The 26,340-nt window shown below is 54.4% G+C and overlaps 1 protein-coding gene across 1 annotated transcript in view; it reads left to right on the forward strand.

Annotated features, from left to right (window-relative positions):
* LMOD1 (leiomodin 1) overlaps window positions 1–5,829 on the forward strand; it is a 49,983-nt gene extending 44,154 nt beyond the window's left edge. Inside the window, exons 2-3 of the mRNA XM_073320107.1 lie at window positions 2,188–3,720; window positions 4,834–5,829. Of these exons, the coding sequence (XP_073176208.1) occupies window positions 2,188–3,720; window positions 4,834–4,860 (1,560 nt within the window). The 3' untranslated portion in view covers window positions 4,861–5,829. The remainder of the gene's footprint in view (window positions 1–2,187; window positions 3,721–4,833) is intronic.
* The last annotated feature ends 20,511 nt before the right edge of the window (window positions 5,830–26,340 follow it).

Below are 26,340 nucleotides of genomic sequence, written 5' to 3' on the forward strand. Positions count from 1 at the left end.
GCCTTCTATGATGAGATAACTGGCTCTGTGGATGAGGGGAAAGCAGTGGACATGTTATTCCTCGACTTTAGCAAAGCTTTTGACTCGGTCTCCCACAGTATTCTTGCCCGCAAGTTAAGGAAGTATGGGCTGGATGAATGGACTAGAAGGTGGATAGAAAGCTGGCTAGGTCGTCTGGCTAAACAGGTAGTGATCAATGGCTCCATGTCTAGTTGGCAGCCGGTATCAAGCGGAGTGCCACAACGGTCAGTCCTGGGGCCGGTTTTGTTCAATATCTTCATTTATGATCTGGAGGATGGTGTGGATTGCACCCTCAGCAAGTTTGCAGATGACTCTAAACTGGGAGGAGTGGTAGATACGCTGGAGGGCAGGGTTAGGATACAGAGGGCCCTAGACAAATTAGAGGATTGGGCCAAAAGAAATCTGACGAGGTTCAACAAGGACAAGTGCAGAGTCCTGCACTTAGGACGGAAGAACCCCATGCACCGCTACAGACTAGGGACCGAATGGCTCGGCAGCAGTTCTGTAGAAAAGGACCGAGGGGTTACAGTGGACGAGAAGCTGGATATGAGTCAACAGTGTCCCCTTGTTGCCAAGAAGGCTAACGGCATTTTGGGCTGTATAAGTAGGGGCATTGCCAGCAGATTGAGGGACGTGATCATTCCCCTCTGTTTGACATTGGTGAGGCCTCGTCTGGAGTACTGGGTCCAGTTTTGGGCCCCACACTATAAGAAGGATGTGGAAAAGTTGGAAAGCATCCAGCGGAGGGCAACAAAAATGATTAGGGGACTGGAGCACATGACTTATAAGGAGAGACTGAGGGAACTGGGATTGTTTAGTCTGCAGAAGAGAAGAATGAGGGGGGATTTGATAGCTGCTTTCAACTACCTGAAAGGGGGTTCCAAAGAGGATGGATCTAGACTGTTCTCAGTGGTAGCAGATGACAGAACAAGGAGTAATGGTCTCAAGTTGCAGTTGCAGGTTTAGGTTGGATATTAGGAAAAACTTTTTCACTAGGAGGGTGGCGAAGCGCTGGAATGGGTTACCTAGGGAGGTGGTGGAATCTCCTTCCTTTGAGGTTTTTAAGATCAGGCTTGACAAAGCCCTGGCTGGGATGATTTAGTTGGGGATTGGCCCTGCTTTGAGCAGGGGGTTGGACTAGATGACCTCCTGAGGTCCCTTCCAACCCTGATATTCTACGAGTCTATGATTCTATGATCCAGCCTCAGGCCTCCATCCAGTTATCCATGTCAAATATGATGAAAATTTCTGTAAATCTTATTTCATCGTATAAAAGAAAAGGTTTTGCCAATCCCAAAGGATCTGACACATCACCTCCCAGGTTAATGAATGTTTCAGACCTTACCCAAGTACACGCTACAGCCAATTCTTATTAACTAAAATCTAAAGGTTTATTTATAAAAAGAAAGAAAGAAAGGTGAGAGTTAAAACTGGTTAAATGGAATCAATTACATACAGTAATGGCAAAGTTCTTGGCTCAGGCTTGTAGCAGTGATGGAATAAACTGCAGGTTCAAATCAAGTTTCAGGAGTACATCCACAGCTTGGATCGGTCATTCAGTCCATTGTTCAGAGCTTCAATTTGTAGCGAAGCTCCTCCAGAGGTAAGATGCAGGATTGAAGACCCAATGGAGGTGTTTCCAGGGCCTTTTATAGCTTTTGCCATGTGGAGGGCATCCCATTGTTCTTACTGTGGAAAATCACAGCAGCAAGATGGCGTTTGGAGTCACCTGGGCAAGTCCCATGTCCAGGCATGTCACCTAGTCACAGCAGGACATTCCATTCAGTGCAGAGGGCATCTCCCAGGGTCCATTGTCAGTTCAATGTTCTCTCGATGGGCCACTCCATTTGAATAGTCCCGCCAGGATGTGCTGACTAATTACTTGGTGGGTGTTCCCCCAGGAACAAACATTTGAAATCCAGGTATAGAGTCAATACTTATTACTTCATGCACAAAAATGATACATGCATACAGATAGAATAATCATAACCAGCAAATCATAACCTTTTCATAGACACCTCACTCGACAACCTTTGTACAATATTTGCTGCAAATATATAACAGTGGTCGCAACAATGATCTATATGGTTATATTTTAATCAGATAATGTCACAGAGTTGTATCTAATAGTTTGTTGTTTCTTCCTCTAATTTTCTTTCTCATTAGGAAGGGATGCCAGCAGAGAGGAAGAAAGACCCCAGGAATCTGGAAGGAAAGGGCAAGGAAGCTCGTTCCCAAGACCTTGTCAGGAAACGAGACTTTGATCTGGGAAAAGAACGTAACAAAGGAGAATGTGCTCAGAGAACAAGTTACAAAGAGAAAGAAGAACTAGAGAGTAAATGCAATGAGAAACCCAAAGGAGAAAAGGTCCCCAAGGACAAAGACAAGGTCATGGACAAAAAACTCATAGGAAAGGACAGAAAGGAAGAAGAGAAGAGTGCAGCACCAAAGAAAGAGCTAGGAAAGGACAGAAAGGAAGAAGAGAAGACTGCAGCACCAAAGAAAGAGCTAGGAAAGCACAGAAAGGAAGAAGAGAAGAGTGCAGCACCAAAGAAAGAGCTAGGAAAGGACAGAAAGGAAGAAGAGAAGACTGCAGCACCAAAGAAAGAGCTAGGAAGGAATAGAAAAGGAGAAGAAAAGAGAGAAAAGGAGAGTAAAGAAGAAGAAAGGTGTTCAGCTTTAAAGAAATACTCAAAGGTTGATGGTAAGGAGAAATCACTTACAGACTCCAAAGGAGTCACTGAGGAAAAGCCTCTTCTGTCACCAGAGACAGGGCCTAAACAGATCCCAGAAAACAGCCCCTCAAAACCTGTGGATAGCCCCCCAAGCCAGACCAAGGAAGAGGAAGAAGCAGCTTCCAGTATCTTTGATGAGCCCTTAGAAAGAGTGAAGAATAATGACCCAGAGATGATGGAAGTCAATGTCAATAACTCCGACTGCATCACCAGTGAAATCCTGGTGCGCTTCACAGAGGCCTTGGAATTTAACACCGTGGTCAAAGTGTTTTCACTGGCCAATACCCATGCTGATGACCATGTGGCATTTGCCATCGCCATTATGTTGAAGTCAAACAAGACACTAACTAGCATCAATCTGGACTCTAACCACATCACGGGTAAAGGGATCCTGGCCATCTTCCGTGCACTGCTGCAGAACAACACCCTGACAGAGCTGCGTTTCCATAACCAGAGACACATCTGCGGGGGGAAGACGGAGATGGAGATAGCCAAGCTGCTGAAGGAGAACACCACCCTCCTGAAGCTGGGCTATCATTTTGAACTGGCAGGTCCCCGCATGACAGTCACAAACCTGCTGAGTAGGAACATGGACAAGCAGAGGCAGAAACGCCTGCAGGAGCAGAAGCAGGTTCAGGAACGTAGCGAGAAGAAGGATCTGCTAGAGGTGCCAAAGGCAGGCGGCTTGCTAAAGAGGTCGCCCAAGCCTTCACCACAGTCATCCCCAAAATCTTCCCCGTGGTCTTCCCCTAAAAGTTCTCCTAAGAAGGGTGGGCCTCCGGCTGCACCCCCCCCACCCCCACCTCCACTAGCCCCACCCCTGATCAATGAAAATATAAGGAATTCTCTCTCTCCAGCCACCCAGCGGAAGATGGTGGAGAAGGCACTTCCTGCTCAGGAGAAGAACTCAAGGGACCAGCTGTTGGCGGCCATTCGATCCAGCAATGTCAAACAGCTAAAGAAGGCAAGTGAGGGGCCGAGGAGCTGGGATCTCCACAGAACATTACCAGGTTCATTGGGTGACCCAAGATTTCAGGTCTAGCTTTAGATTCCTTCCCTCCCATCCCTCCCCACCCCCACCCCAGTGTTTGAGTCCAAGCACATTTGGACACCGCGTTCATGTCACCCAAGTACTGAATATGGGAGGCTTAACCTGCTTTGGAGAGTCTCCGTGTGCCAGCCAATCGGAACCAGCCTCTGGGACGGAATTCTGGCACGTTAGTCAGTTCCCGAGATCCTCTCGCCATTTGCCTCGGCAAAGCCCAGTAACCCCAAAGCAACTGGCTGAAGGCTCCAGAGCAGTTTGGCTATATTCTTTCCAGCAGCCAAATTAAGTCAATGGCCAGTTGCTGGGGGACTTGGCTTCAGATGAGCTCAAGAGCCTGAAACCTCCAATGAGTCACCGTCCGACAGTGGGTGAGCCCAGATTCCCCAGGCCCACGGGCATTGAGTCTCTGGGGCGTCTCCACACTCTGAGCTTGAGGATTTTCTCCAACTTCTCCCTCAATAACCCAGCCACAGATAACTGGGCATGTGCTCAGTGTAGTACCCAGAGGCATGTGCCATGGGACCCAGCTGAGGCCTCCCAGGTGTTAGTGGGGTGAACATCTGTCTTTTTTGCCATCTCAGCCCAGTGCTGTTGTCTGAGCTCAGATGGTACACCACAGGCTCTGGCTGGCTCAGTGTGAGGACAGAGATCTCTTGCTAGTGTCAAGTGTAAAGGCTGGTGACTCAGGTGAATGGTAATGGGGTGCCCTGTCTCTCAGTAAAGGCTTGGGGAATTGCAGGCCCCACCTGAGTTGCCCATATTGCAGCTGGTTTTCTGGCATCAGCGAGAGGCACAGACTGAATGGCCCATGGAGACCGAACTCCCCTCGACCCTCTCGAGCTGGGACAGGGGACAGAGGCCTGAGCTGCTGCTGCTGCCTGCCCACTGGAGAGAGAGTCACTCCTCATGGCTACTTATGCAACACCTGGCTCACTCAATTCATTTAAAAATAAACAAGCCCAACCTGTTCCAGTAACCCCCTGGTTCCAGTCCTGTGCCGAAGGGTAACCGACCCTTTTATCTTGGCAGGTGGAGGTCCCAAAATTATTGCAATAGGATATGGAAGCTGGATCTCCCGCATGGATGAGACCTGTGGCAGAAAATAGGATGTTTGCCTTTCTCATGACTGTTTACATGACCAGTCCTTGGGGACTCTGCAGTGTCCACCTGCCTGCCCCAGAGCTGGAGGAGCAGTGTTCTCTGTGGGGTCCAACTAAGGGGGGCAGCCCTGAGAAGGGCCCTGGGGTCATTGGATGCAGCGTGTGCGGCAGACCTGGTATTCATTTTTACATTCTTTAAAATCTTAAAGCTCTTTCTTTTAGCCAGCACCAGCGTGCGACATGCCAGTGCAAGAAGGGGGCAGGGTTGCAGGAATGGGGGGAGGGTGTTTGTTCCTATTTCTGCTGACAGAGTTTGGAGCATGAGGTAGTTACCAAGTGCAGCAGATGCAGGATGGATGTCCCTGAATGTCTGGGTCCTCATCTCCAGAACTGCGTGGCTCTGCCAATACGGAACAGCACACAGACAGCGACCTGAACCCCAAAAAGCCTTGCTTTGCTCTCGGCTTGGAGTCTGTCGGGGAGAACTGGCAGCGGGACATTGTCTGGAGTGACACAGAGCCAAACTCAGGAGAATGCTTGGGGCAGAAACGAATTGCCACCTCTCTGCAGGTTCAGGATCTCCGGTGCCCTGAAAAGGAAAAGGGAGCGTACAGTGCACGGGGAGAGATGCTGACTGCCACAGACAGTTAGTATTGGCTGAATGTGTTGGGGGGCTGGGGAGATGCACCTGATGCTGATATTTTGTGCAAAGAAATAACTGAAGTTTGCAGAGGGCTGGCCCAGGGATGTCACCTCCCCCCAGCATCGTCAGGGCTCAGAGCAGCCAGTGTCTAGTGCCATGCTTTCCACGACGGATCGCCGGTCACTGTGCTTCTGCCCTTGGTGCTGGGGCTGTGCGGGTGGAGCAGAAGCAGGGGAGTCTGCGCCACTAGAGCGAGGGGGGGTCTTCCCCAGTGGCTCGGGGCAGGTCTGTGTCAGAGGAGGGGGGGTTTGCACCTGAGGAGCGGGGGAGGGTCTGTGTCAGAGGAGGGGGGGGTTGCACCTGAGGAGCGGGGGAGGGTCTGTGTCAGAGGAGGGGGGTTGCACCTGAGAAGCGGGGGAGGGTCTGTGTCGGGGGGGGGTTGCACCTGAGGAGCGGGGGAGGGTCTGTGTCAGAGTGGGGGGGTTGCACCTGAGGAGCGGGGGAGGGTCTGTGTCAGAGGGGGGGTTGCACCTGAGGAGCGGGGGAGGGTCTGTGTCAGAGGAGGGGGGGTTGCACCTGAGGAGCAGGGGAGGGTCTGTGTCAGAGGGGGGGTTGCACCTGAGGAGCGGGGGAGGGTCTGTGTCAGAGGGGGGGTTGCACCTGAGGAGCGGGGGAGGATCTGTGTCAGAGCGGGGGGGTTGCACCTGAGGAGCGGGGGAGGGTCTGTGTCGGGGGGGGGTTGCACCTGAGGAGCGGGGGAGGGTCTGTGTCAGAGGGGGGGTTGCACCTGAGGAGCGGGGGAGGGTCTGTGTCAGAGGGGGGGTTGCACCTGAGGAGCGGGGGAGGGTCTGTGTCAGAGGAGGGGGGGTTGCACCTGAGAAGCGGGGGAGGGTCTGTGTCAGAGGGGGGGTTGCACCTGAGGAGCGGGGGAGGGTCTGTGTCAGAGGGGGTTTGCACCTGAGGAGCGGGGGAGGGTCTGTGTCAGAGGGGGGGTTGCACCTGAGGAGCGGGGGAGGATCTGTGTCAGAGCGGGGGGGTTGCACCTGAGGAGCGGGGGAGGGTCTGTGTCGGGGGGGGGTTGCACCTGAGGAGCGGGGGAGGGTCTGTGTCAGAGCGGGGGGGTTGCACCTGAGGAGCGGGGGAGGGTCTGTGTCGGGGGGGGGTTGCACCTGAGGAGCGGGGGAGGGTCTGTGTTCGGGGGGGGTTGCACCTGAGGAGTGGGGGAGGGTCTGTGTCAGAGCAGGGGGGTTGCACCTGAGGAGCGGGGGAGGGTCTGTGTCGGGGGGGGGTTGCACCTGAGGAGCGGGGGAGGGTCTGTGTCAGAGCGGGGGGGTTGCACCTGAGGAGCGGGGGAGGGGGGGTTTGCACCTGAGGAGCGGGGGAAGGTCTGTGTCGGGGGGGGGTTGCACCTGAGGAGAGGGGGAGGGTCTGTGTCAGAGCGGGGGGGTTGCACCTGAGGAGCGGGGGAGGATCTGTGTCAGAGCGGGGGGGTTGCACCTGAGGAGCGGGGGAGGGTCTGTGTCAGAGCGGGGGGGTTGCACCTGAGGAGCGGGGGAGGGTCTGTGTCAGAGCGGGGGGGTTGCACCTGAGGAGCGGGGGAGGGTCTGTGTCAGAGCGGGGGGGGTTGCACCTGAGGAGCGGGGGAGGGTCTGTGTCAGAGCGGGGGGGTTGCACCTGAGGAGCGGGGGAGGGGGGGGTTGCACCTGAGGAGCGGGGGAGGGTCTGTGTCAGAGCGGGGGGGTTGCACCTGAGGAGCGGGGGAGGGTCTGTGTCGGGGGGGGTTGCACCTGAGGAGTGGGGGAGGGTCTGTGTCAGAGCGGGGGGGTTGCACCTGAGGAGCGGGGGAGGGGGGTTTGCACCTGAGGAGCAGGGGAGGGTCTGTGTCAGAGGGGGGGTTGCACCTGAGGAGCGGGGGAGGGGGGGTTTGCACCTGAGGAGCAGGGGAGGGTCTGTGTCAGTGGAGCAGGGGGATCTAGAGAATCACACCCTGGGGTCTGCTCTTGTGGAAGGTGTTTAGCTGGAGCTTTATGCCCCACACCCGCCTGTCCGCGCCCGTTCTCTGGGCTCATCGCTTTGTGTTCCTTTAAATCCCCTTTGGCCACGCACTGTGTCGTTTTCACAGTAGACCAGGTACTCTAAGCCACCATTGTCGGGGAAAGGGGGGCCCTGAGAACTGCTCTCTGGGGAGGGGGCCGTTCCCCCAAAGCACAGGGCAGGGCCCCAGGGGAGCGCTGTCCCAGGCCAGGCTGTTCTCAGAGTCCCACCAGACGGCCAGCGATGAGAAAGCAGGGGACGGTTGACGTGCTGCTGGCCCGTGGCCCTCCTGGCCCTGGGTGAGATGAACTGAGGGGCAGTAACACATCAGCATGAGGGGAACCTCCCCTGCTCTGTGTCACGAGGTAGCACCTGACTCCACAGGCACCGGCTGCTTCCTTGCCCCGGGGGTGCTCAACCCCTGCTCCGCGCGAGGCCCCACCCCCACGCCACCCCTTCCCCTGCCCCATCTCTTCCCACCCAGTTCTTCCCCCTCTCCCCGCTCCTCCTACTCCCCAGCGCCTCCTGCACGCCAAGGAACAGCTGATTGCAGCGGGCGGGAGGCACTGGGAGGGAGGGGGAGGAGTTGATCGGCGGGGCAGCAGGCGGGCACGAGGTGCTGGGAGGGGGAGGAGTTGGCTGCTGGTGGGTGCTAAGCACCCACTAATTTTTCCCCATGGGTGCTCCAGCCCTGAAGCACCCATGGAGTCAGCGCCTATGCCTGACTCACCTGCTGGAGCCTGTAGCTGCACCCAAGTCCAGGAGCCATCTGAGGTCCTGCAAGTCCCAGTTTCTGAAAGGGGGCAGCCCGCGTGGCCAGCCCAAGGCACAGCCCTGCCAGTGGGTTGATCAATATGCAGGTGTGCTCAGATGGGGCCCCGTCCGCTTTGCTGGGCTTGGTCGCCAGGGACTGGGCCTTGCAGCCACGTGGTACAGCCAGTGTGAGCACAGTGGGCTCAAGGCTTGGTGGGGGCCCAGATGCTGCATGGTGCCGTGCACGGTGAGCCGGGCAGGGCACGTGGAAGCAGAACGCCAGCCCTAGGCACAGGCCCTGACTGTTATGGAGGGCTCTGTTCTCACTTCTCCCCGCTGGGGGATAAACACATGCAGCTGGTGTCGTCATTCTGCCATCGGACGGTGGGGACAATCTGCAGCGAGCTCAGGCGCTCACACTGCACAGGTGGGCTGCCAAGCGTGACTTGCTCTAAGCTGGTGAGGAGCGAATGGGCCACCAGGCTGGCCAATGAGAAATGAAACCACCCTGCTTTCAGGTCTGACCGACACCCCAAGTTCTCATGTCAGTGTCAGACACACGACACCTGCCTCCTTCAGGGCTGCATGTGGCAGCTGCCCTCTTGGCTGACACCAGCAATCAACCAGGGATCTCCAGAGCTGAGGGCCTGAACTAGGCTTTGGCACTGGGAGTTGCAACAGACACCCAGCCTCTGGAGACTGGGCACAGCTGGGGACATCTGACACACCCTGACAAGTGGTTTACACCCAAGCTTGCTAGGCGGCTGGATGGGCCTGACCCTGAGCTTGGCCAAAGGAGGTGCTATGGAGCAGCACAATAAGCTCCCATCCCCCCCAGAGGATAATCATGTTGACACTGCATCCATCTGAGACCCCACATCAGGTCTGGGGGACCTCAAAAGGCACCAATCCCTGATCTCCTTGTGGCCCGACAGAGCAAGACCCAGTCACTGAGCTGGCCCAACACCCACTGATGCTCATGAGTAACCTCAAAAGACCTGCCAGCAGCATCTTGAAGATGTGGGGGACAATGCTGCGTGCTCTGCTACTGCACAGAGTACAAGTTACCTGCCCACCCCACACTCTGAGCTGTCTTGTCCCCGTGGCGTGTGTGCTAATGAACTGAGCGTAGACCCAGAGCCAGGCACAGCTCAGTTCTAACCCACCACTGATGCGGACTCCCTGTAGCCCTAGCAAAGTCACGTAGCCTCACCGCTTCAGTGTCTCTCAGTATAACAAGGGACTAATGCCCATCTCAGGGGGGCGGGGGGAGAGTTTCATTAGTGTCTGCAAAGGGCTTTTTAAGTGCTGGAGATGCCGATCTATAAACAGAAGCCAAGTCACGTTCCCCTGGAACCACCCAGTGGAGGCGCCAGCCTGCCATGCAGGAAGGGAAGGACATTGTGGAGAATACACTGAAAGTGTGAAGCTACAAGCAAACACCACGGCCGTTCTCAGCTCTGTCCTCTGTGACTGTAAAACATGTTTGCACCATGTACAACATCACCCACCGTGTCACTAATAAAGCTCACCAAACGCTGCCTGTGATCAGTATGATGGCTCTGGGGTTGGGGGAACAGCCCACCTGGGGCTTGCTGCAGCGTTTACCACAGCGGGGGAGTGCTACAGTCACAGGACACCTGCCCTTGGCTGCAGGTGAAGATGGGCCCGGGCTGCCAGTGGCACGAACGGTAACGTGACTGGCCTGGGGTGGAACTAAACCACCAGGGAGAATTTGCACAAGAGGGAACTGTTGCATCTATGCACACCGCTGATTTGGGAACACATTGTTCCTGGTGTAAACAGGTGTTTAAATGGGTGCTGCCCCTCCCCACAGGAATTCTGCTGCTCCGGCTGGTTGTTGGCAGGAAACGCCTTCTCCTGATGGGGGATGCTGAGGACTCCCGGCACATTTAGATAAATGCTCAACTGCTGGGAAACTCCAGAGCTGCTGGGCAAACCTTAACCAGTGCAAAGTAAAGGGCAGTGATTGGAGGCTCTTTGCTTGCCCAGTGCAAACTAGGGGTAGGGCTGCCAACTTTCTAGTCGCACAAAACCAAACACCCTAGCTCCACCCCTGCCCCGAAGCCCCACCCCCTGCTCACTACATTCCCCCTCCCTTGGTGGCTTGCTCTCCCCCACCCTCACTCACTTTCATTGGGCTGAGGCAAGGGGTTGAGTTATGGGAGGTGGTGAGGGCTCTAACTGGGGGGTGCGGGCTCCAGGCTGGGGCCAGAAATGAGGGATTCAGGGTGCGGGATGGGGCTCCAGGCTGGGGGAGGGAGTTGGGGTGTGGGAGGAGGTCAGAGCTCCAGCAGGGAGTGCGGGCTCTGGGGTGGGGCTAGGGATGAGGGGTTTAGGGTGCAGGAGGGGGCTTCAGGTTGGGGGGTGGGGCCAAGGGATTTGGAGTGTGGGAGGGGGCAGCAGGTTGAGGCAAGGGGGTGGGGTGCAGGAGGGGGTGAGGGCTCTGGGGTGGGGCTGGGAATGAAGGGTTTGGGGTGCAGGAGGGTGCTCCAGGTTTGGAGGTGGGGGCTCAGGGTTGGTGCATGGGCTTATCTCAGGCGGCTCCCAGTCAGTGGGGCTAAGGCAGGCTGCCTGCCTCTCCTGGCAGCAGGTCCGGGTCCTAGGTCGGGGGGAGCAGGAGGCTCTACACACCGCTCTCGCCTGCAGGCACCGCCCCCCAAGGTCCCATTGGCCAGTTCCCAGAGCTTGGGGCGGGGGCAGCAGCATGCGGAGCCCCATGGCCCCCCATCTAGGACCCGGGCCTGCTGGCAGCTTCTGGGCTCCGCATAGCACGGTGCCAGGAGAGGTAGGGACCAGCCTGCCTTAGCCCCGCAGCACTGCCAACCGGACTTTTAACGGCCCCGTCGGTGGTGCTGACCGGAGCCGCCAGGGTCCCTTTTCGACCGAGTGTTCTGGTCGACAACCGGACACCTGGTCACCCTAGGGGCACTCTCGCCACTGACCCCAGTGGAGAGTCTCCGGTGAAACCCAGAAGCAATGAGACTAGCTGGCCCTCCAGACACTTGATGAATGGCAGGGCCAGGCATGGAGGCTGGGTCAAGGCTTCATAAATTACAAACTGATTTTTCCCTGGTAACCTAAATCCAGCAGATGAGCCCAGGTCTACAGAGCCGAACAGTGCACTTAGGACGGAAGAACCCAATGCACAGCTACAGACTAGGGACCGAATGGCTAGGCAGCAGTTCTGCGGAAAAGGACCTAGGGGTGACAGTGGACGAGAAGCTGGATATGAGTCAGCAGTGTGCCCTTGTTGCCAAGAAGGCCAATGGCATTTTGGGATGTATAAGTAGGGGCATTGCCAGCAGATCGAGGGACGTGATCGTCCCCCTCTATTCGACATTGGTGAGGCCTCATCTGGAGTACTGTGTCCAGTTTTGGGCCCCACACTACAAGAAGGATGTGGATAAATTGGAGAGAGTCCAGCGAAGGGCAACAAAAATGATCAGGGGTCTGGAACACATGACTTATGAGGAGAGGCTGAGGGAACTGGGATTGTTTAGTCTGCAAAAGAGAAGAGTGAGGGGGGATTTGATAGCTGCTTTCAACTACCTGAAAGGGGGTTCCAAAGAGGATGGCTCTAGACTATTCTCAATGGTAGCAGATGACAGAACGAGGAGTAATGGTCTCAAGTTGCAGTGGGGGAGGTTTAGGTTGGATATTAGGAAAAACTTTTTCACTAGGAGGGTGGTGAAACACTGGAATGCATTGCCTAGGGAGGTGGTGGAATCTCCTTCCTTAGAGGTTTTTAAGGTCAGGCTTGACAAAGCCCTGGCTGGGATGATTTAATTGGGGATTGGTCCTGCTTTTGAGCAGGGGGTTGGACTAGATGACCTCCTGAGGTCCCTTCCAACCCTGATATTCTATGATTCTATGCTTCTATGACCAACCCACAGAGCCTCGTGGCAGCAGCAGCCTTTCCACAGTGTCCAGGAGGAGCAGAGATTTGGTGCTGAACCTCCTGCAGCAGGGGTGGAGGGCGAAGGTGGGTCGATGACCACCAGGAGGGGAAGCACTATGGCAGCACGGGGCTCTGGCTCTGGAGCTCAGAGACCTGCCAAGGCCGTAGTGTCAGCCGGGCGCAAAGCCACCGCTGCAGCTTAGCTCCCCTTCCACACAACCCACAGACACCCAGCACACCCACACCCAGCACACCCACTTCCTGCACACCCACTCCCAGCACACCCAGCACACCTGCTCAGAGCGCACACCCACACCCAGGACACCCACTCCCAGCACACCCGCTTCCCACACACCCGCTTCCTGCACACCCACACCCAGCACACCTGCTCAGAGCTCACACCCACACCCAGCACACCCACTCAGAGCACACACCCACTTCCTGCACACCCGCTTCCCGCACACCAGCACCCAGCACACCTGCTCAGAGCTCACACCCACTCCCAGCACACCCACTCCCAGCACACCCACTCAGAGCTCACACCCACTCCCAGCACACCCGCTCAGAGTTCACACCCGCTTCCCGCACACCAACACCCAGCACACCCGCTCAGAGCTCACACCCACACCCAGCACACCCACTTCCTACACACCTGCTCAGAGCGCACACCCACTCCCAGCACACCCACTCAGAGCACACACCTGCTTCCCGCACACCCGCTTCCTGCACACCCACTCCCAGCACACCCAGCACACCTGCTCAGAGCGCACACCCACACCCAGGACACCCACTCCCAGCACACCCGCTTCCCACACACCCAATTCCTGCACACCCACACCCAGCACACCTGCTCAGAGCTCACACCCACACCCGGCACACCCACTCCCAGCACACCCACTCCCAGCACACCCGCTCAGAGCACACACCCGCTTCCTGCACACCCGCTTCCCGCACACCAACACCCAGCACACCCACTCAGAGCCCACACCCACACCCGGCACACCCGCTTCCTGCACACCCACTCCCAGCACACCCACTCCCAGCACACCCAGCACACCCAGCACACCAGCTCAGAGCGCACACCCGCTTCCCGCACACCAACACCCAGCACACCCGCTCAGAGCGCACACCCACACCCAGGACACCCACTCCCAGCACACCTGCTCAGAGCGCACACCCACTCCCAGCACACCCACTCAGAGCACACACCTGCTTCCCGCACACCCGCTTCCTGCACACCCACACCCAGCACACCCGCTCAGAGCCCACACCCAGCACACCCACTCCCAGCACACCCACTTCCTGCACACCCACTCAGAGCACACACCCACACCCAGCACACCCACTTCCCGCACACCCACTTCCCGCACACCCACTCCCAGCACACCCGCACCCAGAACACCCGCTCAGAGCCCACACCCACACCCAGCACACCCGCTTCCCACACACCCACTTAGAGGGCACCTACACCCACATCCAGCACACCCAGTCCCAACACACCCACATCAACACCCAGCACATCCATTCACAGCACATTCACACTCAGCACACACACACACACACACTCAGGTGAAAGAACCCTACAGGGAAACAAGCACTCGCCCAACACTGTCCTCTGGGTCCTTTCCAAGCAAGGGCAGCGTCACTGCAGAGCTACTCCTGTGCCCCACGGGGACAGCCCATCACTGGCAATGGGACCAAAGGCTGAGCCCAAAACATCAACACGGGCATGTCAGCCCCACCCTGTGCTGGGAGGCGGCCGCTGACTGCCAGGCCCAGAGTCTGTGTCCCACAGCAATGCCCCCACCTGACAGGTTAGTCCCAGGATGGCTCACCCTCGCCAATGAGCCCTTAAACGGCTGGTGGGGGGTGGGGTGGACCCTTCCTTGTCGGGCTTTTGTATTTTCCAGCACTCACAGTGAGGCTGTTGCTACCCATTCAGGCTCTGGGCTTAGCTCACGTGTATGAGAGGAGTTTTCAGAGGGGACAATGGAAAAGGCCCATTTAACAAAATGCCAGTGGGAACCATAGTTCTTTAGCCATTAGCCGGGTGGCAGGAACACCACATAAGAGTTTGCCATGTGGACACACCAGTACACACAGACACATGCCTGGGTGTACACATGCACACAGAAACACATATGTTCAGCCCCCACCTCTACCCAGACACTCCCATGCATGTGCGTGCAAACATACAGCCAGCCGGCTCACTGGGCAAGGTGGGCTCAGGGTTGTACCAGGCCAAAGGAGCCCCTCCCTGGCCAGGCCTTGCTGCTCATTCAGCTGAGCCCTGCAGCAGATGGCTGGGTCAGGCTCACACCCCCACATTAGCTACAGATGCTGCCGGCTGCCGAGTCTGGTTCCAAAGCTGGCTTCTTGGGACCCAGCGAAATGTCTATATTTGGGCATTATGCACAGAGCTGCCCAAACGGAGTCTCATTCCTCTGTTCTTCCTAACTGTGGGCAGGCAGCCAGCTCCAGGCCAGCAAGGGCGCTGGGATTTGCTTGCTGCACCCCCAAGGAAAGAAAACAAGGCCCAACTCCCTCCTGCTGCCCCCAACACAGTCACAGCAGGCCAAGGGGATGGGGAGGTCCTGGCCATCATGGGGTGGGGGCGGGGGTCCTGAGTCCCAAGGGATGAAGGGCCTGGCCATCAGAGACTCCCGCGGAGGAGAAGGTCTGGCCATCACAGACTCCTGGGGGGGAGGCAGGGTTCTGGCCATCACAGACTCCCGCGGGGGAGAAGGTCTGGCCATCACACGCTCCTGGCGGGAGGGGACTCTGCCCACCACAGACTCCTGGGGGTGGAGGGCGGGCCTGGACATCACAGACGCTTGGGGTGGGGGTCGGGAGCTGGCCATCGGGGTGGCAGCGGGAAACCCGTCACCTGAGCCTTGTGGCACATAAGTTTAACAGCCTAGAAGGTCAAAGGTGGCACATGGCCAGGGCCAAATTAACCCATCCCTAGGCAAGTATACATTTCTGGGCCTTTCTACTGGCCCACTAAGACAGGCTACCAGGCATATCACAAGAGCAAAGCCCCTACCCCAGAGACACTGACACCCCAAAAGCTCATGACAGCAGCATCTTTCTCAATAATTTTCTTACATATCACCAAGTGACCACTCTTTCCTCTCTTCCACAAGGTGCTATCCTGTCAAGGGGGTTGTCTAGGAACACATTTGAGAGCCATACAGCAGCTAAACCTTCTCAAAGCATCTCTACAGTCTGTTGGCTGGTCCTTTGTCACACACCAGGGCCTTCTATGCTACGAGGCAAGGTCCTTGGACGGGGTGTGACATTACGCCCTGTATTCTTCATAGAAATATGCTTATGATATGAATATGGCATACATAAGATGTATTTTATGCAAGATGGGTCATGTGAGGTATCATTGGAAAGGTTCTGATTTACTGAATATGATTAGCCAATTTGTATGCATGTATCATTTCTGAATCTGAAGTTAGGAATATTGACTATGTAACAATTACAACTGTGTTTTCACCTGGGGAACACCCACCAGACAGTATACAAACAGCCTGTCACCTGGTACGGGACATGATCTTGGACTTCTAGTGGTTTTCCATTAAGAGGGGGTGGGTGGGTCAAACTGGGAAACAAAGGATTCCTGCCATAAGCAAATCCTATTTAAGGCTGGGAAGTGAATTAATCTTGGTTCGTTCTTCATTGAATCCCCACCCAAGATGACTTTTATGTAATTTGTGTAAGATGAAGTTTGTGTAATTTGTAACTGGGGGGGGGGGGGAGAGACGCAAAAAGCTGTGCATATCTTCTTCCACATTGAGGGAGGTGGCGAATTTCACGAGCTCACGCTTTACAGCTTTCTATGCAGCGCAAGACAATATAATTTTGGGTTTACACTCTAGAGAGTGTGTGCACCTGAGTGCTGGGCAATTCCCTAGCTGAAAGCCTTCCATGCAGCACTGATTTCAGTATCGGTGTCATTCTGCAGCGGGGTGTGTCCCTATTTGTATGTGTGTGTATGCAGCAGAACAAGGTGAGGGAGCCCAGGCTGGTGGAACGGGCAGGCTCGGTGGAACCCCAGGACATCAGGTGCCTCCCAGAGAAGGGTGGGAATCCGTCACAAGGGAATAATACACGGGAAGGAGAGATTAAAAAGACTGGGACTTTTCAGCTTGGAAAACAGTCGACAAAGGGGGGATATGCTAGAGAGCTGTAGAATCGTGACAGGTGTGGAGATGGTGACTAGGGAAGTGGGCGCCCGTGGGCAGCCTGTGTGGATCCTGGTTCTTGTCGGGGTGGAAGACGGGAGAGGCCAAGCCGGCTGCCAGCACAGGCAGGGGGACTGGTGGGGCTCTGCCCCCAGGGGGTCCCTGCATGTGCCTGAGTGCATCTCCCCACCATCTGCCACCGGGGGAGCAGGTCTCTGGCACAGCCTCGGGGAGCTTTCAGCTGTTTTCGTGCCTACTGTGCTGCCCTCTTTCCCATGGTGCAGATGGTACCTGGAGTGAGGTACCTGGCAGGGGAGAGGGAGGGATTTGGGGTAAGGGGCAGGAGTGCAAGTGACAAAAGGAGATGGGCGTCGCCTGTTGTGACGTTACTGACATAAACTGTGACCGTGTAGATCATTGTTGCAACCACTGTTCTATATTTGCAGCAAATATTGTACAAAGGTTGTCGAGTGAGGTGTCTGTGACAAGGTTATGATTTGCCGGTTATGATTATGCTGTCTCTATGCATGTATCATTTTTGTATTTAAAGTTATAATTATTGGCTCTATACTGGCTGTATTTCAAACTTGTGCTCTGCTTCTGGGTGACACCCCGGACACTGGTGCCAGCACTGCCCAGCCTGCTGGGTGGCCCATGAAGGACCTTCAGCTACGCAACTGACCCACGGAGAGAAGGCAGACACGCCGGGGACTCAGCCAGGCAGGCAGGGACCTGCCTGTGGAGAGAACTCTGAGGTGTTTCCAGGCCATGGGCTGGGTGGCTTGTGTTGGAAACAAAGGAAGCACAAGCCACATAGCAAAAGGACTATAAAAAGCAGCAGCAGCATCTCCATTTTGTCTTCACTCCTGCTTCTTACTTCTGGAGGAACCTTGCTAGAAACTGAAGCTCTGAATAAAGGACTCAATGACCCATCCCAGCTGGGGATGTTCTCCAGAGACTTGATTTGAGCCTGCCATTTATTTAATCACTGCTACAAGCCTGAACCAAGAACTTTGCCATCACTGTATGTCATTGAACCAATTCTAGCTCTCATCTATATTTCTTTCTTTTTATGAATAAACCTTTAGATTTTAGATTCTAAAGGATTGGCAACAACATGATTTGTGGGTAAGATCTGACTTGTATATTGACCTGGGTCTGGGGCTTGGTCCTTTGGGATCGGGAGAACCGTTTTTCTTCTACTGGGATATTGGTTTTCATAACCAGTCATCCCCATAACGAGTGGCACTGGTGGTCATACTGGGAAACTGCAGTGTCTAAGGACTAGATGACCTCCTGAGGTCCCTTCCAACCCTGAGATCCTATGAGTCTATGATTCTATGAAATTGCTTGTATGACTTCTGGTTAGCCAGTGGGGTGAGACTGAAGTCCTCTTGTTTGGTGTGCCTTAGAGGCGGAAAACCACCAGCCTAGGGCTGTGACTGCCCTGCTCTAGGCAATTTGTCCTGAATTGATACTCTCAGCTGTGTCATAGAATCCTAGAATAGCAGGGTTGGAAGGGACCTCAGGAGGTCATCTAGTCCAACCCCCTGCTCAAAGCAGGACCAATCCCCAACTAAATCATCCCAGCCAGGGCTTTGTCAAGCCGGGTCTTAAAAACCTCTAAGGGAGGAGATTCCAACACTTCCCTAGGTAACCCATTCCAGTGTTTCACCACCCTCCTAGTAGGGTGACCAGATAGCAAGTGTGAAAAATCGGGACAGAGGATGGGGGGGTAATAGGAGCCCATATTAAAAAAAAAAGCCCCAAATATCGGGACTATCCCTATAAAATCAGGACATCTGGTCACCCTACCTCCTAGTGAAATAGTGTTTCCTAATATCCAACCTAGACCTCCTCCACTGCAACTTGAGACCATTACTCCTCGTTCTGTCTTTTGATACCACGAGAACAGCCTAGCTCCATCCTCTTTGGAACCCTCCTTCAGGTAGCTGAAGGCTGCTATCAAATCCCCCCTCACTCTTCTCTTCTGCAGACTAAATAACCCCAGTTCCCTCAGCCTCTCCTCATAAGTCATGTGCCCCAGCCCCCTGATAATTTTCATTGCGCTCTGCTGGACTCTCTCCAGTTTGTCCACATCCCTTCTGTAGTGGGGGGACCAAAACTGGATGCAATACTCTAGGTGTGGACTCACCAGTGCCAAATAGAGAGGAATAATCACTTCCCTTGATCTGCTGGCAATGCTCCTACTAATACAGCCCAATATGCCGTTGGCCTTCTTGGCAACAAGGGCACACTGCTGACTCAGATCCAGCTTCTCGTCCACTGTAATCCCCAGGTTCTTTTCTGCCGAACTTTTGCTTAGCCATTCGGTCCCTAGCCTGTAGCGGTACATGGGATTCTTCCGTCCTAAGTGCAGAACTCTGCACTTGTCCTTGTTGAACCTCATCAGATTTCTTTTGGCCCAATCCTCCAATTTGTCTAGGTCACTCTTGACCCTATCCTTACCCTCCAGCGTATCTACCACTCCCCCTAGTTTAGTGTCATCTGCAAACTTGCTGAGGGTGCAATCCATCCCATCATCCAGATCATTAATAAAGATGTTGAACAAAAGCGGCCCCAGGACCAACCCCTGGTGCACTACGCCTGATATTAGCTGCCAACTAGACACTGAGCCGTTGATCACAACCTGTTGAGCCCGACAATCTGGCCAGCTTTCTATCCACCTTATAGTCCATTCATTCAATCCATACTTCTTTAACTTGCTGGCAAGAATAGTGTGGGAGACCATATCAAAAGCTTTGCTAAAGTTAAGATATATCACGTCCACCGCTTTCCCCATATCCACAGAGCCAGTTATCTCATCATAGAAGGCAATCAGGTTGGCCAGGCATAACTTGACCTTGGTGAATCCATGTTGACTGTTCCTGATCACCTTCCTCTCCTCCAAGTGCTTCAAAATGGATTCCTTGACCTGCTCCATGATTTTTCCAGGGACTGAAGTAAGGTTGACCAGTCTGTAGTTCCCCGGCTTCTTTTTCTTCCCTTTTTTAAATATGGGCACTATATTTGCCTTTTTCCAATTGTCCAACCTCCCCGATCACCACAAATTTTCAAAGATAACAGCCAATGGCTCTGCAATCACATCAGTCAACTCCCTCCGCACCCTTGGATGCATTAGAGCTGTACCCATGGACTTGTGCATGTTCAGCTTTTCTAAATCGTCCTTAACCTGCTCTTTCATCACAGAGGGTTGCTCACCTCCTCCCCAGGCTGTGCTGCCCAGTGCGGCAGTCTGGGAGCTGACCTTGGCTGTGAAGACTGAGGCAAAAAAAGCACTGAGTACTTCAGTTTTTTCCACATCCTCTGTCACTAGGTTGCCTCCCCCATTCAGTAAGGGGCCCACACTTTCCCTGACCTTCTTCTTGTTGCCAACATACCTGTAGAAACCCTTCTTGTTACCCTTCACATCCCTTGCTAGCTGCAAGTCCAATTGTGCTTTGGCCTTCCTGATTACACCCCTGCATGCTCGAGCAATATTTTTATACTCCTCCCTAGTCATCTGTCCAAGTTTCCACCTCTTGTAAGCTTCCTTTTCGAGTTTAAGCTCACCAAAGATTTCACTGTTAAGATCAGCTGGTCGCCTGCGGTATTTGCTATTCTTTCTGCACATCGGGATGGTTTGTTCCTGAGCCCTCAATAAGGATTCTTTAAAATACAGCTGTCCCACCAAAGACAGCATCATTACACCCGTGCATCTCCCAGACCATAGGAAGCAGCTGCCAGAGCGGGGGGCTAGCAGAACCAGGACCCCTCCCTCTGGGACACAATTTGCAGCATGTGACTGCCCCTCTCTCCCAGTAAATTTCCAGGGGGTTCCTGGGCGGGGCAGGAATGCAAGGGCGTCGGCCACAGTCAGGGTGTATGTGAAGAGCTGAAGCTAAGGGGAGCTTAGCTAACACATCTGTAACTGCCCCTTCTCTGTCAATGGAGTGGGGGCTGGGATTGGGGTTTCCTTCGCTACCTGGGCCCATTGCCTGGAAGGGTCAGTCTGCACTGCAGGGACTCTGCAGAGAGTGGGGCTGTTTGGGAATGGTTCGGGTTACTGGGGATCAGATGAGAATTTGGCCAGGTTCTTAGCTCAGCTGCTAGCCACAAACCTGTACCATGAGGGCATGTTCTCCATGGCCCTGCCGCTGGGAAGAAGCGTTGCTGCCTCCAGGCATAGGCTCTTCTGGCGGGAGGGGGTAACATGGGGATGGAAAGGGACCATTGAATATAACCAGGAAAATGACCTCACTCCATACACCACGGCAGTCTGCACCGTCCCCTCTTAGGGTCTCTCTGCTGTCCCCAGCCGCAGGGCAGTCCCCCCAGGGTGGGCCCAGCACTGTCTCCCCTGGGGCAATCTCTGGGCTCTTCCCCCCAGGCCTAAAGCCAGACTAAGACAGACTACTGCAGGCAGAGAGAGAGAGAGAGAGAGAGAGAGAGAGAGAGAACACACCCTGAAATCTCTCTCACACACCCTCGGGACAGGGCAACAAATGGTGGGATCATCTGTGACAGCTCGACCAACAGCTCTCAGCTAACATCTATAGCAGAAACCCTCCATGTCTCACCCTGGTTTTCAGACCAGCCAGCTGTTCTGAGGGACCAGAGCTGCTGGCTTGTCTGAGAGCCCCTTACCTCAGCGCTGGGGGCTCCGCGTTCAGCATTCCTGGGGGGATTATTGTGCTGTGCATAATTTTTTTCCACTAAAATAACTTCTGCCAGAAAGTTGCTGCAGTTCCGCCTTTTGCCCATCAGGGGCCACTGTGATGCTAGAACAGAGCAGCCACTCCGGGGCAGGAGCAGCCCCCTCTGCCAATAAGGAAGGGAAGAGGTTGCCTGCCTGGCAGCACCTGTCAGGAGACGGGCTATGGGGGGACAGACAGTGTGGGGCTGGGAGGTCAGAGACTGAGGTTCATAAGGGCTCGTGGGGGAGGACAGACTGGGGCAGGGGCTGAATAGGAGTGGAGGTGCAGGGCCACATGGGAGAAGTGGGGTTGCTGAGGGGGAACAGGGACCCATGGGGATGAGGGAGGGGGTTCAGGGACACATGGGGAAGGGGGGTGGTTGAGTGGGGACATAGAGACATGGGGGGATGGTGAAGGGGGTGCAGGGACATATGGGAGAGTGCAGGGACACGTGATGGGTGTCTGAGTGCGGGTGTAAGGACATATGGGGACGGGGGCAAATGTGCCTGACTGAATGGTAGGGGCTAGGAGTCAGTCAGGATCTGCATGGGGGAGACTCCTTAACAATTCCTCCCTGCTTCCCCAAAACACCCATTCGATATTTCTCCCAGCCACAATCCTCCAAGTTCACTGCCAGGCTCCGTCCCTCTTCCTCAGCTCCTCTGTTACCCCTGACTCCCACAAGCCTTTCCACTGCTTCTGAGGGGGGAGGGAGGAAATACGGTTCTGTATTGTAGTTTAAATGAGTTACTCAAAGTTCTGTATTTATATGCCTAGTAAGGATTCTATTTGACAAAAGAAAATATTTCCTGAATCTTTTTTTATTGTCTCTATTGTTACAGACGTACTTGCCAACAGGTATTTTGAAATAAATTACCAAAATAATTGAAACAGGTGTGATTATATGGTCTTATTCTGACAAATAAAATATGAAGAATTTTGCAGAATTTAAAAATATTGCGTACAGAATTTTTATTTTTTTGGCGCAGAATTCCCCCTGGAGTAGTTTTGTGGCAGGCTGTCACTCAGGTGCATTGTTCATGGCGTAGCAATGGGGAGGAATGAGACACTCCTGCGGGGGGAAGAGAAACCCTCGCCCAAGCAGCTAGGCTGTGCTGCAGCCTCCCTTCCACAATACAAATTCTTACTACTCACCAGCTGGGACAGGGCCTGCTGCCTAGATTGGGCAATGGCTCATGCTCTAGTCTGGTTATAGAGCATGATTCAGTGCCCGTCTGCACTGCAGCTTAGAGCTACGCTGTAGCCAGATCGCTGCCAGCGAGGTTCTCTCTCTTACACCCCCATCCTCACCCCCCTGCTGACAGCTTTATTCAGATCCAGCTCTGCTCCTCGCTCCCTTCCCATCGTCTCTTTTCTCAGCTCTAAGAGTGGCACTTGCATTAGTGAAGAGCCAGGAGTGGGGGCCCCAAAACCCATCCAGAACAGCAGAACAGCAAAGGGATGTGTGACATCATCTCCCTGGCAATTCAGGCAGATGTACTCCACAACCGATGCTAACCTCCTCATGGACCAGCGATGCCAAAGCAGGACTGACCCTGCCTCCCATGGTGCTGCCTGATGGAGGGTTCTTGGGAACGGGCAATGGAGCCAGCAGGGCAAATCCAGCCCAGCAGGGACTGCAGGACATCTCTATCTGCTGGCTGTTTGCTGGCCTGCGTATGATGAGTCAGGACAAGAGGGTCGGCTCAGCCCACTTCCTAAGGAACTGGCATCCTCAGCACAAATGCCTGACCACAGTGAACAGTGAGTGACGCCCCACTGGCCGGCTCAGCAGAGAGGCTGAAGTGAATTTGCACTGAGGCCCCCATTGTACCTGCCCCTCTCTCCTGGGTGGCCAGAGGCCACCAGTGCCCAGGGATGTTCCAGCTGCAGTATATACATTACAGAGACAGAGGGATTCCATGGTTAGCTGTGCTTTCCACTTAATGCAGGACTCAAATCCCTACCCTTAGTAACTGAAGTTAATCTCCAAATTTGGCAGTAGCCCTTCAGAAGATATGTGAATTTCCTCTACCATTTTTCAGTGAATACTGGCTCACTTTCACAGAGAAGCTTTTAAAAATGACATTGCTTGAAATGGTGCCATTTTCCCCACATTCGTTTGGGGCCTTCTAGCTAAACAAGCCCTCAAACTCCAAACATCTGGCTCTCCCAGCTACTACAGTGACGGAGGTCAGCGCCACATCTTAGATAGTGTTTGCGATGCTGGCAGATCAAGTGCCAGCTCTTGCCAAGGTGCCTTAGCTGAATACTGACAAGTACAGAGCTGGGATCAGTCTTGCTCACCTGGCTGTCAGTATTGTTCAAATAGGTATCAGAATTATAACGTGTTTGGGTTTTAGGCTTTATGAAACGCCTGTGAGTTGCTGTAGCATTAATCCCACTCGTAACATCTGTATCCCACACTGTAAGGTAACATCAAACTGTTTGATGGTGTGACCCACCAGCCAGGAGGGAGACATGGATCAGTGGGACATGCTGGACTTCAGCGGAAGGAGTTATGTCCTGTCCCACAAGTTAGGCCCAGCACCACCAGATGGCCTAGAGTGGAAAATTAAAGAGGACAAAAGACTTGGTTTATTCTGCCCCTCCCAGGAAGATGAGTCTCGCAAGTGAATTCCTCCCATCGGCTGAGCTTGCAGAAGATGGGAAGCTGTAGTGAAGCAAAGACTCACTGGTGAGGTGCCTCCTGCTGGTTCTCTTGGGCTCTTCACCAGCTTTGGAGCACCCTCTGCTGGCTGGTGTCTCGCCTGCCTGAGGCTCCCATGTCCTTCCCGGCCCCTGGTGCCCCTTTATGCTGGGGTTCTGCCCACTGCAGTACTCCCACATGCTGGGTCTCCCCTCCCAGGGGAACCCCCAACTCTCTCAGCCCACCTTGCCTCGGTGGCTACTGCCAGTCATCATCTAGCCCCACTGCAGTCTGTAAACCACTCATCACTGGCAAGGGGGTTTGGACCAGCTGTCTCTGCCTAACCCCGGACGGTAGCTCTGCAGCCCCAGTAGCTTCTTTAGGCCTTGCACAAGGCCTGCAGCCTGGAGCTCCCCAGCTCCTCTTACCACTCCCTAGCCCTGCTCTACCTCAGGTACCCTTCTCTCTCAGACAGCCCAGTCCTTCTCTCCTCCAACTCCTGGCCCCCAGCCCTCTTAGAAGGGCCAACTGGGCTCTGATTGAGCTGTCCACAGTTGTGGCTGCTTCCTCAATCAGCCTAGCTTTGCTGCTTTCACTCTTTTCCCCAGTCACAGCCCTCTCTAGGGCTGCTTTTCATCCCTCTTCTCCAGGAGTGGGGCAGCCACCCCACTACAGAAGGGAATAAAAAAACTCTAACAAGGAGGGACTGGATTTCAGTGCTTCTTGGACTCTGAGGGGCAAGGTTTCTAGGCATAAGCAAGGGATTCCCAGCTGCTTAGCCTGGACATATAGAGCTTGCTTATTATAGAAGCTTTTATTACTTTTTGAAATTTAAGACTGTAACTCATTTTTGTATCTAGAGTTACGTTCTTTAACTTTGTAAATAAATCTCATTTCCTTTTCCTATTTAATAAATCATTAGCTAGTTTATTATAGGATTGGCCACAAGCCTTGTCTTTGGTGTGACATCTAAGGTGCAATTGACCTGGGGTAAGTGACAGGTCCTTCGGAACTAGGAGTAACCTGATTAGTGCTATGATCATTGGTGTAAGGGACCACCTAGCACAAAGGCAGCTCACCTGGGTGGCAGGACAGATCGGAGTGTCTGTAATTCCATCGTCAGGCTGTTACAGCTCCTGAGGAATTTGCATTTGATAATTGGTTGGTGAAATCTAAGTATAGAACTCACAGCCAGTTTGGGGTTTAGTTCCTATCAGTCTACCCGTGCTCTTGAGCCCCCGCAGGACAGCTTGACAGTGTACACTAAACAGTGCAACAGACACTTTTCTGTGCCAGGAGTTGTAGCTTCATCCATCAATGCTGGGCCATTACACAAGCTTAGAATCATAGAATATCAGGGTTGGAAGGCACCTCAGGAGGTCATCTAGTCCAAACCCCTGCGCCCTCCGCCCCAACTCACCCCTTCCCCGCCCCCTCCCTGCCCCATTGGTCCCCTTCCCCAAATCCCCGTCCCAGCCCTGCCTCCTCTCCTGAGCGCGCCACGTTTCCCCCTCTTCCCCCTCATTCGTGAAGCTGTTTTGCGCACAAGCGCTAGCCGGGAGCAGGGAGAAGCAGGACCCGGCAGCGTGCTCAGGGGAGGTGGCGGAAGCGGAGCGGAGGTGACCTGGGGCGGGGGGGCAGGGAGCTGCTGGGGAGGGGTGGCAATTATTTCAGGGCCTAGGGGCGGCAAAATGATTAACCCGCCACTGCACAACACCCTTTAAGACAAAGAATCTCAAAGCACTCTAGAGACAGAAATCACTTCCCATTCACCCTACTGCAGCCACCTCTGGGTGGAATGATGCAGCCTCTGAAACAGTGCGCCGCAACACTATACAACCGTTTCAGGCAGGATCCAAAGAAGTAGCCTGAACACACAAGAAACGGCCGGGAATTAGGTAGCGTTTGGATCACACCAAAATCTAAATAATTGTAAGTGTGGCATGGAGCCCAGCTGTGGCTGGCAAATGCAGCAGCGCCCTCATGTGGTGGCAATTCTCTGCTCCCTCACTCCTAATCCAGCTCATTTCACCCTGGTTTGGGGAGCCCAAACTGAGCCAACTTGGGCCTGGTTCCTGGAGGGGCTGAGCCCCTGCCGCTCTGGCTGGTGGCAGATGGAACCAGGAGTGCTCAGCACCTCTGACAGAGGCCGAGACCTCGGAATTCATGGGCATTTTTAAGGTGAAGGGCTAAACCTCACACTAAGGAGGCGTGGGCTGCCTGGGTTCGCGCTAGGCTAGGCAACCGCGATGTGGGCCCGACAGAGACGGCTACACAGAAGCTCTGGCTAGCACAGAAGCTGGCTGCACACACCAGCTGGCCAGACCATACCCTGCGGGCAGCACAGCGTTCTAAGGGACTTCCATGGCCCCTGTCACTATAGTGCCTAAGCACCTCCGACCTCAATGCATTTGTCCTCCCAATACCCCAGAGACATACAGCAGTGCTCTCAGATGGGAAACTGAGGCCAGTCTAGGTGCTATGCTCACAATGGGGACTTGAGCATTGTGACACCTAGCTCCTAAGTGCCCTGCTGCCCAGGGA

Source organism: Lepidochelys kempii, chromosome 21, assembly GCF_965140285.1.
Source record: "Lepidochelys kempii isolate rLepKem1 chromosome 21, rLepKem1.hap1, whole genome shotgun sequence".
In the NCBI taxonomy this organism is placed as follows: domain Eukaryota; kingdom Metazoa; phylum Chordata; order Testudines; family Cheloniidae; genus Lepidochelys; species Lepidochelys kempii.